The sequence below is a fragment of the Bacillus rossius genome, chromosome 15 (assembly GCF_032445375.1).
Source record: "Bacillus rossius redtenbacheri isolate Brsri chromosome 15, Brsri_v3, whole genome shotgun sequence".
In the NCBI taxonomy this organism is placed as follows: domain Eukaryota; kingdom Metazoa; phylum Arthropoda; class Insecta; order Phasmatodea; family Bacillidae; genus Bacillus; species Bacillus rossius.
Window position 1 is genome coordinate 44,819,708 of NC_086342.1, and position 17,268 is coordinate 44,836,975.

A 17,268-nucleotide genomic window follows, 5' to 3' on the forward strand; every position below is an offset into this window, starting at 1 on the left:
AATTGAAGAAATCTGTGTTTTGTCGCCAAGAATTACCTTTCTTAGGTCATATTTTGACACCAACCGGCATTAAAACATCACCCGAAAAATTACAAAGTATTACTAACTTTCCAACACCAAAGAACGTCAAACAATTGAGAACTTTTCTTGGCGTGATCGGATTTTATCGTAATTATACTGATAAGATAGCTAAAATAGCTGTACCACTTTTCGGTTTATTAAAGAAGGGACAAACATGGAAGTGGTGCGATGAAGAAAAGAAAGCATTCGAGGACTTGAAGAAAATTTTCATTGAAGAACAAGTATTGCATCACCCTATTCTAGGTAGAGTTTTTTTGTTGTATACAGATGCTTCCGCTTATGCGCTAGGTGCAAAATTAGCGCAAATCGATGACGAAGATATAGAACGAACAGTCACAATGGCAAGCCGAACACTAAATAGTGCCGAAAAAAATTATACAGTCACAGAACGACAAACTTTAGCAATTGTATGGGCCTTACAAAAATTTAGGGACTTATTGTTGGGTGAACATGTAAAACTGCTTACTGATCATCAATCATTATTATTTCTTAAAACTGGCAAAATTTTCGGTAGTAGGCTAACTCGATGGTGTCTACTTATACAAGAATATGACATTGAGATTTGCCATATTAAAGGCAAAGAAAATGTGGCAGCGGATTACCTTAGCCGGGTACCGGATGTCGTGGAAAACGAAAAACTGAATCATCGTAACCCGAAAGAATTCTTAGTTGCTCATCTAGTGGCGGAACAAATGGCCAACAACGATGTTATCAGGAATGCTTTCCTAAATTTAGCTCAACTTCAAAATGGGGATGAATTTTGCCAAAATATTAAGGGAAAACTTCAAAACATAGTACCAGAACATAAACTCAATACTAAATATTGCATTTCTAACGAAGGTATTTTATTTTACCAAAAGAAACTATGTTCCCGATTCGAGGATTTATGGAAACCGGTCGTACCTAAAGAATTAGTAAAGAATATTGCATGGGAAATACATCATAACTGTGCCCACATTGGTTCCAAGAAATTGACCGCTACCTTAAGTAGAAAATTATACTGTCCGAACTTACCCAAAATTGTAGTGAAAATTACGAGATCGTGCGACCTATGCCAAAAAGCAAAACATTCACAACGCAACTTAGTTGGAGAAACACAACCGATAATTCCTAGAGGACCTTTGCAATTGTTGTCGGTAGATTTACTGGGACCATTACCTCGCTCAACTGCAGGAGTAAAATATGTATTTGTAGTCTTAGATGTTTTCTCTAAGTACGCCAAGCTCTACCCAATAGTACATGCTTCCGGCAAGGTCGTCCTTCAGAAAATGAAGAGATTCGAGGCTGAAGTGGGTCACCCCGAAGCGGTTATTTCAGATCACGGTACACAATTTACCAGTTCGATATGGCAAGAAGGATTAAAGGAGATGCATATTACACCCACCATGTCTTCGGTTAGACATCCCCAAAGTAACCCGGTAGAAAGACTAATGCGCACGCTAGGCAACATGCTACGCACGTTTTGTTATGATGCACAACAAAGTTGGATGACTAAATTACCATTTATTGAATGTGTTATTAATCATACCATCCATAGTTCTACTAACACCACGCCATACGAAGTGCTTACCGGAAAACCGTCCAATATCATTCCAGAAACAATGGTACCAAAATTACAACATGATGTCGCTGAGGAAGAGCAAGACGAACTGAACGAAATACGACGGGAAACCGAGGAGTTAGTTAGGGCGAAACTAACCTCCGCTGCTGACATGAGAAAGAAGCATCAGAAATTATCCGGAAAAACTACTTTCGATTGCGGAGACCTGGTACTAAAAAGAACCAATCCAACCAGCCAGTTCTGGCAATACGTTACCCGAAAGTTATTTCTACTATTCGACGGACCATACCTCATAACTATAGTCATTCGGAATAATTGTTATGAACTCTCAGACCTTAACACCAGGCAGATTATAGGACATTACAACATTACCCAACTGAAAGAATATCACAAACCTGTTGTGACCGAAAATATTGAATGATTTATACATATGTTTAAAATATCCTTACGTTGACCTAGCATTCTTTGTATGTTTTTTTTTTATTTATTGCAACATGTATGTAATATATTCTTGTTAGGATATTATGAGTTTAGTCATTAGTCTTAGTAAATGTAGGAATATGACAACCTCGTTTGGTGGACGATAAATAATAATGAAGATGTAGATTCTGTTATCTATGTGTATTAGAAATGTCATTCTGTTTGTTCTATGTATGTTTAAACTGCACATAATAGACATTTCTAAGAAGGGGCAATCTATAAAGTCAACGTTTGTACTTTATAGAAATATTTATATTGATCAATTTTGGTGGTTGCAGAAGTCGAAACAAAAAAATTGTTTGATTTATGATATGCAAATCTTTACAAATTTTAAATAAGCTAAAACTTTATTTTGTCTCTGGAAGTATGCTTATCTTTGGTTTTTTTTAAAAAAAAATAATAAATTTGTTGTTTATTACTATATTTGTAAAGAATAGGAGATTCATTTTGATTATATTTTGCTTGCGTTAAAGCATTGATTTTTTTTTTGTTTAAAGAAAAATTGTAGAATCGCGTGTTCCATTTTTCGGTCATTGATAATATGCGTCCGTAATTTTAGCAGCAAACTGGAAACTTCGTATGATTTGAATTAATACTTAAAAAAGATATCGAAGAGCTGTTTTAGTAACGGTAAGATTTATTTATCGATATATACCAAGAATTAAGTAACTTTATTGAAAATATTGTGTTTTGATAAGAATTGTTAATTATCGTCGAAGATTTCAACACTAAAATTCACGGAAGAACATGCAACGAAACTTTTATACTAGAACGAAGATCTGCCTAATTATGCTACCTTAATCGACGCAAAGAAGAACGGTTAAAATATCCTGAGGATTTGAGAGAGAGACAATTCAATTATTCAATCGACGACGACTGAACCACGTTAAAATAGGAAAGGCGCTGCAGTTTTGACGACACGAGCTAATAAGAAGACGTCTCGGGAGCCTAGTAGGAGGACAACCCAGCAGCCCGGTCCGCGAGAAGGACCGACTCGACGGCGCAAACTAGAAGGAGGCGGCTCACTAGCCGAGCAGTAGAACAGCCCAGCAGTCCGGTACGAGAGGAGGACTGAGTCAACGACCTACCAGCTATCCAGAGCAGGAGAGCCAGCTACACGCGGATCGTCGCAGAGTCCTGGTCATCGAGGAAGTCAATACGTCTGTAGAAGCTATAACTGTCACTGAGGTCGGTTTTTTTTCCAGTCCCCGTCCAGTCGTCGATTTGGAACGTTTCCCGTTTGTTGAATTTCACGAACATTATTTTTTTTTTAATATAAAAACATTGATTTCCGCCTGAAAGACTTACCAGCGTCATAATTTAAATCCAAGTCTGAATCTCTTGTTCTATAATTATTAGAATAACTAAACTAATTAATTTAAATTAACTCTCGGGATCCCAAGACTATTGAATAGTAAATATCTGTTTGGAATTCTTTCAGGGCATTAAATTTGATATAAACGTTAGTCTCTGATGTAGTAATGTTTCACCAACACTCAGTGGTCCACGCTCACCGAGTGCTTTCAATCCTGGCTTAATACATAATTTTTACTTAATTTGAACTTACCACAACTTAACTTTCAACAGAAACATATAGAATTATTGAATCGTTTACATGATATAAAACAAATTGTTGATATATTTACACTACACTAACTTTGAATGAGTTTTTTTTGTTTTGTTTTGAATTGGATAAACTTGTTACATACATACACAAAGAATTCCAAGCATTCTAGAATAAGTTAATAGTCTAGTAGGATAAAAATGTGATCAATGTATATATAATAATAATTGTACCCTGCAACGGCTCTGCCGCACTCACATTAGGTCTAAAATACACCTACTTTAGTTACAGACGCAATTTTACTTTTATTTACGACACAAACTAGTTACATTGATTTACCTTGATAATTTTAGCTGTTTGAACCAAGAACATCTAATTCATTTTTTTTTTAAACTGACGGAACTCGACGGTTGTGAAAATTTGTTAAAGAAACATAATCAATTTTTTTTAGCTTCACACACCCGTTGGTACGTCAACGGTAGTTCAGAAAGCAAAGAACGCGCTGATGTACGGTGGTCGTGTCTGAGTGGGTGAAAGAGGAGAGGGGGTACCTTCCCCAGCCTCCACAGTGAAGAGAAGCAGAAAGAACCCAGTGACGAGAACTACATCTTGCATCTCTCACGTCACGCCTGTGCAGAGGTTCACGAAGCCTCGGAGTGAAGTGGTGTAGGTGACATAGTTTACAGGCAGAGCATGTAGTTTTTTAAGTGGAGGTTCAGGCAACAGTGATTAACACCAGTTGTGACACATTTAAGAGGCAGAGCCTGTAATTTTTCAACTAAGCTGCTCCCAATGGCAAGGCACAAGTTTATGAATATAATGCGACCCCCATTTTTAGTTTCCACAGTTTTGGTAAAAATCATAGCATCATAGCATTATATTCAGGTAAATACAGTATGTCTATTGTGCCTTTCCTCTGGAAGGTGACAAAAAAATGGCTCGTATTTCCAACAATACCGCACAAAGTAACCTCTTTAGTTTAGGTGACTACACATTAACCGCGAGGTGTTTCACCATCCTTAACTGGAAGTTCAGAACTAATAATGTTTGGTCTATCAAACATACTCGAATAACCAATATTAATGTATAATAAATTGATGATAAAGTAATTCTCATAAACATAATTTAATAACACTTACATGATGCCTCAAATAGAGTTGGGCCTGTACGAACTGGCAACAGCAGATTATGCCAACATTTAGTTGAATCGCCGTTTCTGCCGATTCACGATTCACTTGTTATTTTTCTACCAATATTATTGAAAAATTAAAGTGCCTGTCATAACCGGAAAAATCCATCAGTAGCCCTACCCTTTTCACTTTTTGTACTACTAGGTACCTACATTGAACTCTCATCATTTTTTTTAGCTACACGTGCCAGTCGTACACATCAAACTTAAAACATTTTGTATTTTAATAACGTTCTTGAATCTAGTACATCGTAACCAAATATATCCCCAGAAGGGTGAAGTTAGATAAGAACCAAAACAGCCCCAAGGTAGGACGACCCTTGTAATCCGGCCAGGCAGCTACGAATCTGGCATCGCGGTCCAGTCTCTCGCGTTTCTTGGAATTAACACTGCAAGCTAAGATATGAACTCCCACCAGCAAAGGAATCATCCCGCCGTCCCAGGCGTGTGACGACACGGCGGAGGAGCCCACCTGCTGGGAGAAGTCGAGGACCCGGCCCTCGGTGACGTCCAGCCGGGTGATCATGGGGTGGGACTTGCGGGCGCTGCGGGCGGAGGGCGTGCGTCCCGACACGCACAGCTGCTGCAGCGTCGCGCTGCGGCACGCGGCACACACCTCAACCACTCGCACCTGTGCACCTCCACTGCACAAGTCTCAAGATGACCTTGCAGCATTGCAGGTTCTTTCCCTTTTGATATACGAAAAATTTACAAATAATACATTGCTCAATTTCTGTACTAGATTAGGTTTTTTTTTGTCAACTGTAAATAACAAGTTATATGTTTCAAAGTGTTTGTAGATCGGCAATGTGTTTTTTTTGATCATATTGGAGATTTCTTAGTTTTTAACTATTTTTGAATGTTTACTTAATTTAAGTTGGTAAAGCCACTTAAAGCAATTTTTTTAAAAGTAATATTTATTATATTTCTTTGATTCTAAATGCTCTTAATGCATGGAAACAGGGATAGTTCAAGAATATTCTAAAACAATCAGGCTGAAGCAACAATTTTATCAGTTCTACAAAAGAAAGAAAGAAAGAGAGAGAGAGAGAGAAGGGGGGGGGGGGGGGGGCAGGTCTTGTGGCAGGATTAGCTGATATTTTTCTATGCATTTTTGTGATTGGTTGGGAAGACGGGCGGCCACAGAGTTAATCAGCGTATGGTCGTAGTGCTGAAAAGTCGCAATCAGGCGATGGCTCGGAATAAACATGATGTAGTGGAAGCGAGAATTTCCTAGCTGTGGTCGGAGTTGTACCGTCCATGAATAACCTTTACCCTTCTTTTGGAACTATCGACTAGAAATATTGAAAAGTCATCAGTGATGGCACCCAACGATGGTCGGATTAAGTCGTCATTGTTCCGAGAACGGAGTCCTTCTACGTGAACTGTAACTTGCAAGAAACCCCGTGATTTACTAACCAACAGCATGTATTTTAATTTTGAAAAAAAGTTTTTTTTCCCCCAAGACTTTTATTATTTTATTCACGGAAAACCTGCAATGTAAATTTTTTTTTACCTTTTTTGGTTATTTTTTTATGCTGGACGATGCCCAAATAATAAACTAATATCTAAAAATGATGTTTTGCAACACAATCAAGCAACATGAAAACAGTCAAAAAATACCATTCTTAAACCTTTTTTTAGTATCAAGAAGCGCCCATGTCTTCAAAATTCACCAAATTGATTTGCAAGTACAAAAAAATAAAGAAAAAATTAAAAACATTTCTGAATATTAACCACTAAGTATTACTGTGTTTTAAAACTGCACATCCTTCTTGAACTCCACAGCACTCTTACTCACACCAAGTTATCTTCTTCGTCTGCAGCTCCATTACGCTGCGGACTGGTGTGGCATATTGTCGCAGCGTCTAACTCATGAACTACAGTTCCATTAGTAAGCGGAACTTCCATCCTCGTAGGGAAATTTCCTGTGAGCACACAGACGGACAGTCATGCCTTCAAATATCAACATGAAGTAATAGTGCTAACAGTAACGTTCCATCACGTCACCTGACTAATGAACAAATCCAAGACATACAAAAAGTAACCCACAAGAAAAATTCATTACAACACTATTAGATAAAGTAAGTTGAATTAAAAAAAAACTTCATTTACAGAATACAGTACTGAATTTTTTTTCAAATATGTAGTTACTAATCAAAATTTAATTTGAATAAAATTATTGAGGTATAAATCTCATTCTAAGACAAAAAATTATGTAAGTATAATTTTTAACATTCATTTACAATCAGTTAATGCCACACCACAACAAACTTAAGCTTTTCAAAAGGACAAAACAGTATCATATATAACAGTTGAACAGCATGCAATTCAATTGGACTAGCTACAATCGTACATTGGGATAAGACATACAAGCTCGGTATTAGTACCTATGTAGAGTTCGTGCTAGTATTTTATTGCTAAAACAATGTAATGTTTTTGACTAAAAGAAGCTCTGAATGTCTTACTACAGCATAATTTAAGAACTTTATTTAACGAATAAGATTGTGTGTTGAATAGATTTTGCCACATATTTTTGTTTATTATGGTCATGGTCCAGTATCCAAGAAGATAAAATTTATTTTTGCATTAGGGGTATAATCTCCTCTGTGATTCCATAACAATACTCTTGACGTAACCAAGATTATGTCGCTTACGTCATTACCACCCCTACATTCTTACTGGACACACGCAGGATAATGGGTTTTTTGGACGGGAACTATAAAAACATTATAATTCACGCATTTAATATTTTGAATATTATACTTTTACGGTATCGTAAAGTAGACTCTAACCCCCCTTCTCTAGTTTATTTTGCGATACCAATGTTTCATTTTCAAAGAAATTACTGTCAGTAGACCTTAAAACTAATGGGCGTGTCGTGACATATAACCACATGCACTATTTATTAGAAAACTTCATGATACTGAAAAATAGAAGTTGCTGGTAGAGTGGTAAAATATAATGAGTAAAATACTAGCATCGCAAACTAGACTGGGTCAGGTGGAACGTAGTCTACTTCGAGATACCAAGAAAATATTTTCTCTAAAAGTCATACTTATACAAATTTAAATACTGGTATTGCCAAATAGACAATACAGGGTGGGATTGCAGTCCCTTTCATTATGCAGTGAAAATATTATGACAAACTGTTTCAATTTCACAGAAGGAAACATTGGTATCACTCAACAACTTAGACTTGGTAAAATTTAAGTCTACTTTACGATAACTTAAACCTATAATTTAACTAAATGAAATACGTAAAAATTTCAGTATCTACATTCTCTCTCACTAAATCCCCCAAATTTCTCCACTTATAATGTAAGAATGTACTGTACCGATACACGGCCCACATATATATATATATGGTCAGTAGGGCGTATTTAAGGATATATAAACAGTGTTTGAGGGGGCCTAGTCAACAATGGTCCGCGGTATTGGTAAATATTCGACTTTTGAAGTGATAGTGTGACGGCGCAAGCGTGCCAGCGCCAGGAGAATTAGCGGCAATCAGCAACCGCCTGAACTCAAAAACGGGCCAATAGGAAAGGCCGCTGGTGACGCTGGGCGGAGGTATAAAAGAGCCGCCTGGCGTTTTCTCGGGGAGTCGGTCCGCTGCGCAGTCGGAGCACGTATCGCTTCGCGTGAGAAGTTTTCGCTACCTGCGATTCCGGGCTGCAGAATCGCGACCTGAAGTTGAACTGTCGGTATTATTAATACTGCCCGCGGATTTGGGACTGTATTTATCGAATTCATCTACGCGTCCGCGGTCCGGGAAACAACTACGCGCGTGCCTGAACTTCGCCTCGTGTGAGTGCTCTGGTGACCTAAAGTGTGTGGTGCCTACCGGTGCATCGCAACGCACTCCCGGGGACAGCCGTCACGCGGGCTGGAGACTGCGGAGCCAGTGCAGCATTCGCAAGGTAAGGCGCGGTCGCCTTGAGTAGGCGCCAGCGCATTGTTGGACTGCAAACTCCCCTCATCTTACACGTGTGATTCCCGCTACGAGACGTTATCGCAGAGACTGTGCCATCTAATAGTAACTGTCCGCGGTCCCCCCAGAGGTCCTGGGGATAGAACTAGCCTACCGGCAGAGTTTTAGCCCGGAGCAACCCCCCCACCATTATTTAATGTGTAGACGGCATCTACGTGTTGTGTTGGATACCAACAATAGAGACTGAACTTGAATTGGACTGTTGTCGAGCCGGGTGCCCTTCGTACGTCCTGCAGTTTCAATAACATTTTCTTTTTTTTTCTGCTAGTCACATTGTGCCTCAGAGAACTTTAGCCATTATCGAGTATAAATGTAATTCCAATGTTATGTTATTGTTTTTTTTTGTACTACAGTTCAGTCTCCTTAATTATATTTTAAAGTTATCGCAAACAGGGCTAAGTAATGTTAGGCACTCGTGTATTGACAAATATCATCTGCCATTCATGCAGTCCTGTGTTTGTAAACAAACGAAGTGTTTGTTTATGTTTGGGTCACATCAGTCCAGCATAACGTGTGCCTGTCGTCATCATATAAGTGTTACACTACAGTACCAGTCATAATTGCTTCAGCACAGCCTTTGTTGATGACTACATCAATATCCATATCATATTGCAATGTGAACAAACATAATTTTTTTATTTTATTAGTTGATCTACCTTCACCAAAACTTTCACTTTGTTTTATCTCTTCAACGGTAATGACGTGACTACATCTTGGTTACGTCATCATTATTATTATGAAATAGCAAAAAAGACTACTCCCACATTAATTTTTTGAAAGCTTAATCAACCAAAGTAAATTAATGGCATTAGGCGATAAATATCTTACGTCGTGGGTTTTCCTCAAAGTTAAAAGAAAATTACAGTTTACATCACTAGAGACGTTCCTGTTACAGCATTAATAAATACTAGCAGTTCATGAGACTTCACCCTTTCAACCTACATTACAATACCTGTGCATGAAAAGTGTCATCACCATTTATTGTTTACCTGTCAGCGTGTATCGCTTTGTTTAGCACAACTACGAAGAATAAAAACCATGCTAATTCTTCAGTTTCATATACTGAAATTTATCCCTGGATCCTGAAATCTTGATCCTGATGGCATGATCCTGTTGTACATGATTTTTTTTTTCAAACTACAATCAGAGCACGATCTCACGTACTAAACTAAAACAGTAAGCATAAAGTACCACATAATCCAACGCGATCATGCATCAGGATTTTTAAACGTACTGAATTAAATCAGCACACATAATGTACCAGTTATTTGATTGTTTTTGATTGTTAGTTACACTTGTGATTAGCTTCCGCAAGGTGGCAAGGATCACCCCCCCCCCCCCTACTCGCCCATTTCTGAAACCTCTTCCTCAAGTCCTTTCCTCTTCTCGCATCCAGTATGTTTCCCTCAATCCTATTCCACTCCCACCCCGTCCTCACCAGGAACACTTTTCTTCCTATTTCCGTTCTTTTCCACTCTCTCTGAATCTTCCATCCATGATCCCTCCTGTCTCTATACACCCCTTTGTTCAACCTGCCTCCCAGGATCAAGCCAACAGGATCCAGGAATAAACTGGGATACATGAAACACTGGCCATATCAAACACGAATATACAACGGCTGTTATCAAAGAATTTCTTGGAAAGACTGAAAAATTAAGAGGCCGTGTCACAAATTTGCGCTCCTATCTATATCAATGTTATTTTAAAAGGCAGTTTTTCTCAAAGTCTATAAGAGGTAGGGGCCAGAAATTTTGCCTACTGAAAGTATACAATACATTTAACATAACCGCTTTTTTCAAATTTAGTTATCATATCATATATTATTTCTGTGATGAAAAAAATATAATCAATATTTTGATTTGTCCAGATACAGTGGAATTTTGCTTATATTTATAATTATTTAGCAAAAACTGAAAAGGCCATTGAAATGTATTGTACATTACCTTCCGATCAGTGTCTTCATGATCATGATGGGTTTAAAAACCTGGTTGTAATCAAGTCTTTAACTATTTCATGACAACATTTATACTTAATAATTTGGAGATAGGCCTTTTCTATCCTAAGCCCCTGAGCTTTCACTATCTGGTCTGGCGACCGACCTGACACTCTTCAACCACCCCAAGGGTCTCCGATTGCACATCCGATAAAAAAAAAAGCTGTTCGTTCATTTGTTTTTGTGTCACAGACTTCACACATTTATGCCAAGGGAATATTCCGCTGATGTGACGCCATACGAATGTATTATTCGCGACCATACAACTTTTTTGTTTGTCATCGGGAAGAAATGTTCATTTTGAATTGAGCATTTTTAAATGTCAGCGTAGAATATGCTTATCTGCCCATTTTGTTTCTTTCCATAATAATGAGTAAAGTTAACATTGTCATAGACATTTTATTATATTCGTTTGCCGTCCAAGTAAAACTGTCACACTATATCGCACGTAATTATATATTTTACTAATTTGTTAGTTGTCATTTTATTTAAGTTACAAATAACAGTAATCAAAAACTATTACTTAATAGTCCAGAAAAGAGATTGAGTTATTATGCATTTAATAGGGGTTTAAAATATGGTACTACATACATATTATATATATTATACATATTATATATATTATACATATATTATCTTGTTGTCTTCTTTGTAACTTTGCTGGAAGAATGGCATTTGGTATGTATGTTAACTCACAATGAAAATACTTCAGAAGTACTCAACAGTGAACAACCTAGGCCCTATACTAATTTCATTATGTTCATGGAAATATAATTAAAATTACAAATAATGAACTGTATGTGTTTCACGTAGAGATATCGTACGAACTGTATGTGGTACAGACCAACATTTGCTAAGGCTCTGAAAATACTTAATTTCAGTTAATGTGTGGAGAATATTAAAAGTTAAAAATAATGATATATATAAAACAATGCAAAGTTATCAGCATAAAAATAGAAGTTATTTTTACGTAGCGCCTATTGGAATGAATATTTTGTGTTGAATTATGTGGCATGATTAATATTCTCTTATGGTATGTGTGTTTTGTTAAAATCTTATAAAACATAACTTACTGTTGAAGGATTTTCATTTATTTTTTATTGTTATGATCTTATTTAAACAAGTGTTAATTATATTACACATGTCTATTTTAAAAGCATTTTAATGTATACTTATAGAATTGTAATAGGCTTTATAAGGACTCTCAAAATGCATGTGAGCATCTATAATTATCTACATCACCATTATGGCCGTTTCACAAGATCAAATATTTATTGAATTCAATCAGTTGCATTCATTGTACATGATTTTCAATTTGTACATTGAATTCAATACAAATTGAAGATGTTATTCAACTAAGCTTATTAACTTATAAGTATTTTGTTTGTCCAGTACATTAAAGTAAAAGATTCTCTATTATTTAAATAATGAGCATCTATAAGCAATAACGTTTTCTAAATATTTACATAAACATAATGAAATCTAATTTTTCAATACTTTATATCTACGATCACATCAACGGCAGTATTATGTAATCAATGAGGTAATGAAATATCTTTAAAAGATATTTTCTCCTCTGTAAAGTAAATTTGTGATACAGCCCTCTTAATGTTAGTCTAGTGAGTTATTTCGTCTTCTAATATGCTACAGCAATATATAAAACTAAGTTTTGTTAGTGTTTTAGTCTTTTGTAATGTTAAAGTGTAATGTAATCAATTCATTTTTTTTGTAAATTCTTATTCATAAAGATACATATCATAATAAGATAAATAGTAATATTTGTAAATTTAGATTCTTTGAAACAACATCGATAAGAGGTTCTCCTACCTCTGTTAAACTGTATGATGGTGCATTGTAAAAAAATTAGGTAGTCTGACTTAAGTGAGATTGTATTTAGATTGTGTGTAATGCATATGCAATATCTAAGCATAAGAATTTATGTTATTATCCTTTTAAAACGTTACACTATGAATTTCGTATACTTTTTAATGTCAACTACCATTATTTTTCACGGAATATTACATCCAGATAAAGAATAATTACCACATGTTTGAAGATTAATTGTATTCCGATACATTTAAAGTATTAAAATTTTTAGATACGACTCATACTACAGTTGTAAATGTGAGGTTTCTTGATTCTGAATCCCTGCATCCGCAATTTCCTAGTGAGCCGCCGGTCAGATTGTCATCCTCTCAGATTGTCGAGGAACCAGATACATTTTTCGTCGAGTAATCTGGCGGTATAGTAGCTTTATCACGCGCTGCGGTTACAGTTACTTCGGTTGAATAAGCCACTAAATCTCACTGTTAAAAGAGAGAACTTCTAGACCAGAATATTGGAAATAAAAATTTACTGACACGGCCTCTTAAATGCTACTTCAGTGCACAGCATGTATTCCTCACAGAAAATGAACAAGGTCGACATTTCTATTCAAATTTTTGACTCCCATTTGATTGTCCGTTACGTGATCAAAATAGTACATACTTTAAATGCAATGTAACAAAATAAACATTTCATAATACAATTATTTATTCTAATAAAACAAACATGAAATATAAGCATTAAAAATTCCTTATAATTGCAATACAGTCCTTATTTAAACAAATTTCATTATCACAACACCACCTACATTGTCTAAAGTTCTCCAAAAAAATTTAACACACACTGATAAAAAACTAAAGGCAATTGCATGAATATTAAAATGTAAACTGTAAACTGATATTTTTTTCACAAAAAAAGTAGGAATTAAGAAACCTTCCTTTCAGGATTAATTCAGGAACACCTGTAGTATATGGAAAAAATACATTCCTATCTATTGCAGGTAACAATAAATGGTGGCGGCACTGTAAAAGCTCAGGTATTGCATTTAATTTTTTCACAAACTAGTAAGAATTACTATACCATTTCTTCTAAGTAAGTTAAGGTACGGGTGTAGTGTGTGAAAACCATGTTTTCCGATATTTTTCTTTCAGTTTTAAAAAGGCACCATGTCCGATAATTAACGAACAATTAATAGATTACATTCGCGACTTAAAAATACTTGTTCATCAAAACAACACACAAACCGACACGGGTAAACAATTAGCGGAGGCTGCCGCGGCAATGCGCAGGTATTAAAATGCGAGATAAAAACTGTGTTTTCTCATTAACTAGTAGGAATTTATTAACGCTGTTTTCAAGGTAAATACAAGATCGTCTCTAGTATTTCAAAAAGGTATTATCGTAATTTTATTTTAACTTTTCGGAAAAGCCGTGACGTAAGATATTTAACATAAGATATTGTCCGGGGTTTTAAAGATGATTTTGATACGAAACACACAAAAGCCAAGGTATTAAAAAAAAGGTAAATCTGTATTGTACGGATTAGCGCCAAAAAAAATCGTACAAATATGAAATAACTTTCATTATATGCTCTTTTACGTCCTATTTTCAAAACTGCCTGCGGAGATTAAAAATTCCAATTACTTTTGGAGATATCGCCGTTCTTATTTTGCAATACAAGCCCTATGTAATCATTCAACAGACGCCATTTTATATTTTGCCGTGTGTGCGTGAATGCCTAAATAACAGAAATTTTCCATTAGGTAAGGTTAGTTACATGATAAATACTTCAAAATAAACGGAAATTAATAATAATATCAATTAATTTTACTTGTATAGTTTTAAGTATTTATAATGTAACTGACCTGACCTAACAAAACGGGACAAAGGTAGATTAGGTCAGGTCAGCTACAGTATAAATACTTTGAAACTGAACGGTCATTAAAAATAATAAAAATTAATTTTAATGGTTGTTTAGTTTTAAAGTATTTATAATGTAGCTGACCTGACCTAACAAACCGGGAAAAAGGATGAACAGTAGGAACTCACGTAATTTTCTTTTTACGTGATGTAGTCGTTCAACTACGTCGCGAAAAAAAAAAAAAAATCATTCTTGTAAACAAGCAACAATGGTGAAACGCGGGAAGCCTACGATTCACTCATCCTTCTGGACATACCCGAATACTCACGTTGGCAAGCCTTTCAACAGACGAGAGGCAAACGCCCGATCGTGCATCTTCGGTTTTTTTTTTTTTTGTTTATTGTAAATAAATATGCAACTCATGAAAACTAATGGTCAGTTAGGTTGTTAGCTACATTATAAATACTTCAAAACATTGTGGATGGTTGATTTGGTTAGGATAGCTACATTAAAAATACTGTGAAATCATGTAAACGGTTTCCTAGTGCTGGATAGCTACATTTAAAATGTTATTTGCTAAGCAACCATAAAATGATTTTACAGTTTTTTTAATGTAGCTATACTTACCTAATATAACCAACCATATACAATGTTTTAAAGTATTTTTAATTACTTCTTGCTAATTTTAAGAAAAGAAGGCTTGCCAACGTGAGTATTCGGGTATGTCCAGAAAGATGTGTGAATCGTAGGCTTCCCGCTCAACGCCGCAGCAGTGCACAAAAGGAAATTAAAAAATTCAATATCTCCTAAAGTATTTGGAATTTCTGATCTCCGCCGGGTTTAATGAAAAGAGGAAGTTAAAGAGCACAGAATAAAGGTATTTTCGGATTTTTTAATTTTTTTTTAAAAAAAATCGCCAAAAAATGAATATTAAAAAATTCGATATCTCCAAAAGTAATTGGAATTTTTTATCTCCGCAGGCGGTTCTGAAAAGAGGACGTAAGATAGCATATAATGAAAGTTATTTCATATTTGTACGATTTTTTTTGGCGCTAATCCGTACAATACAGATTTACCAAAAAAAAAAAAAAAAAAAATAAGAACGCTGAAAATTAAAACTAGTTAAACTTACCAAAAAAATCATCACTAACTTCATTTTCAGGTATTGTGAAGTCCACAAATTTGGGTGCATTAAATTCGTATCGGTCCATCTGTAAAAATGCAGTAATTATAAATTTCAGAATCCAAATTACTGTTCAATCAGGATACTGCTCAATAAAATTAAGTAAAAAAAAAGTTAAGTAGACACATCTAGGCCAGCTTGTACAGTCTTGATTTCTCCATTTAATTAACTTGCAAAGATTGTACTTACCTCGCTCTGCAAGCAGCCCTATAACTTCAAAAATACATCAAACAAACAACACAATTTACAAAACATTCAACGGATCGCTGTTTATAACAGTGAGCGGTCAAACAGTCAACTAGAAATTTCAAAACTACCAATCAGAATTCAGCTAAAACACCAACGTAACAACTTACAATATCCTCTTTTTAAAAATTTCTCTTCGTGCGTTTTTTTTTGTTAGCATGTGGTTGATTAAAATGTGACAACAATATTGAGGCCAGCTACTTTCACACATACATGGTGAACCAAACGAATCATTAGCCATTTAGAATTTTAGTGATTTGATTCTGTAAATCTGTAATGTCTCTTTTGATGTGCCACTTTTCATTAACACTAATGTGTCCCAAGCCATGATCTTGAAGTATCACATTAAGTGTGCCTACTTATCTAACAGAGATCATCTTGTGTATCAATCAATAGTGTTTGCAGCATCCTAGGCATATTTTTACCTGACATCTGGAGTTGCGTTTCAAAGACGCGCACACATAAATAATTGCCAGAACGAAATGTGTTGCTGGGCAAAGACAAGAAGTGAGGGCATAAAGGCATTTGTACATGGGATGTTACTACTATACAATTGTATAACCCTGGTCTAATGTGCCGGAGATCTACTGCTAAACATCACATAGCTGATATCTTGAATAGGTACCAAATGCCCAATGCCCAATGCCCAATGCGATAACCCATACAAGAGTCTAGCGACAGCAATGCTACCTTCCTGCAACTGGCCGCAAATGCCGATCCTTTCCGAAGTTAGCCGATCGGGAGCGCCTACCCCCTGGATGTTTTTTATTTTTAAGCGCGCGTTTTTTCTCTCCAGTATAAAAATGCCACATAGACTGTTTAGTGGATGGTTGGTTATATTAGGTAAGTATAGCTAACATTAAAATTACTGTAAAATCATTTTATGGTTGCTTAGCAAATAACTTTTTAATATGTAGCTATCCAGCGCTAGGAAACAGTTTACATGATTACACAGTATCTTTAATGTAGCTATCCTAACCAAATCAACCGTCCACAAAGTTTTAAAGTATTTTTAATGTAGCTAACCTAACCTAATTGACCATTAGTTATCATGTCCTTAACTGAAAATTACAATTTAATTAATAAATATACTTTTATTTGCATTCATTATTCAAATATATTTTGCCGTCGTCCGGGGTCTCGGGCTCGAGTCCCGGTGTGGCTCCTAGTGGGAAAAGGCGGTTCTTGATCTGTGTTGTCCGGGTGGGCGCCAGACTAGCTCGTTTCTAGTCGTGAATTTGGGGTCGTGGATGTATGTGCCCCTGCGTGGCCCACTAGGGCCGGCGGCGGTG

At 35.9% G+C, this 17,268-nt stretch overlaps 1 protein-coding gene across 2 annotated transcripts in view; it reads right to left on the minus strand.

Moving 5' to 3' along the window:
* LOC134539555 (targeting protein for Xklp2 homolog) overlaps positions 1 to 16,563 on the minus strand; it is a 99,158-nt gene extending 82,595 nt beyond the window's left edge. The window contains exons 1-4 of one of the 2 annotated variants that reach the window (XM_063381692.1): positions 16,402 to 16,563; positions 15,680 to 15,758; positions 6,677 to 6,803; positions 5,348 to 5,471 (exon numbers count right to left, since the gene is read on the minus strand). In XM_063381692.1, the coding sequence (XP_063237762.1) occupies positions 5,348 to 5,471; positions 6,677 to 6,803; positions 15,680 to 15,758; positions 16,402 to 16,509 (438 nt within the window). In that variant the 5' untranslated portion in view covers positions 16,510 to 16,563. Of the gene's footprint in view, positions 1 to 5,347; positions 5,472 to 6,676; positions 6,804 to 15,679; positions 15,759 to 15,919; positions 16,059 to 16,401 lie in introns of those variants that run through there. The other variant, XM_063381693.1, reaches the window with a different exon arrangement.
* Between the last annotated feature and the right edge of the window lie 705 nt (positions 16,564 to 17,268).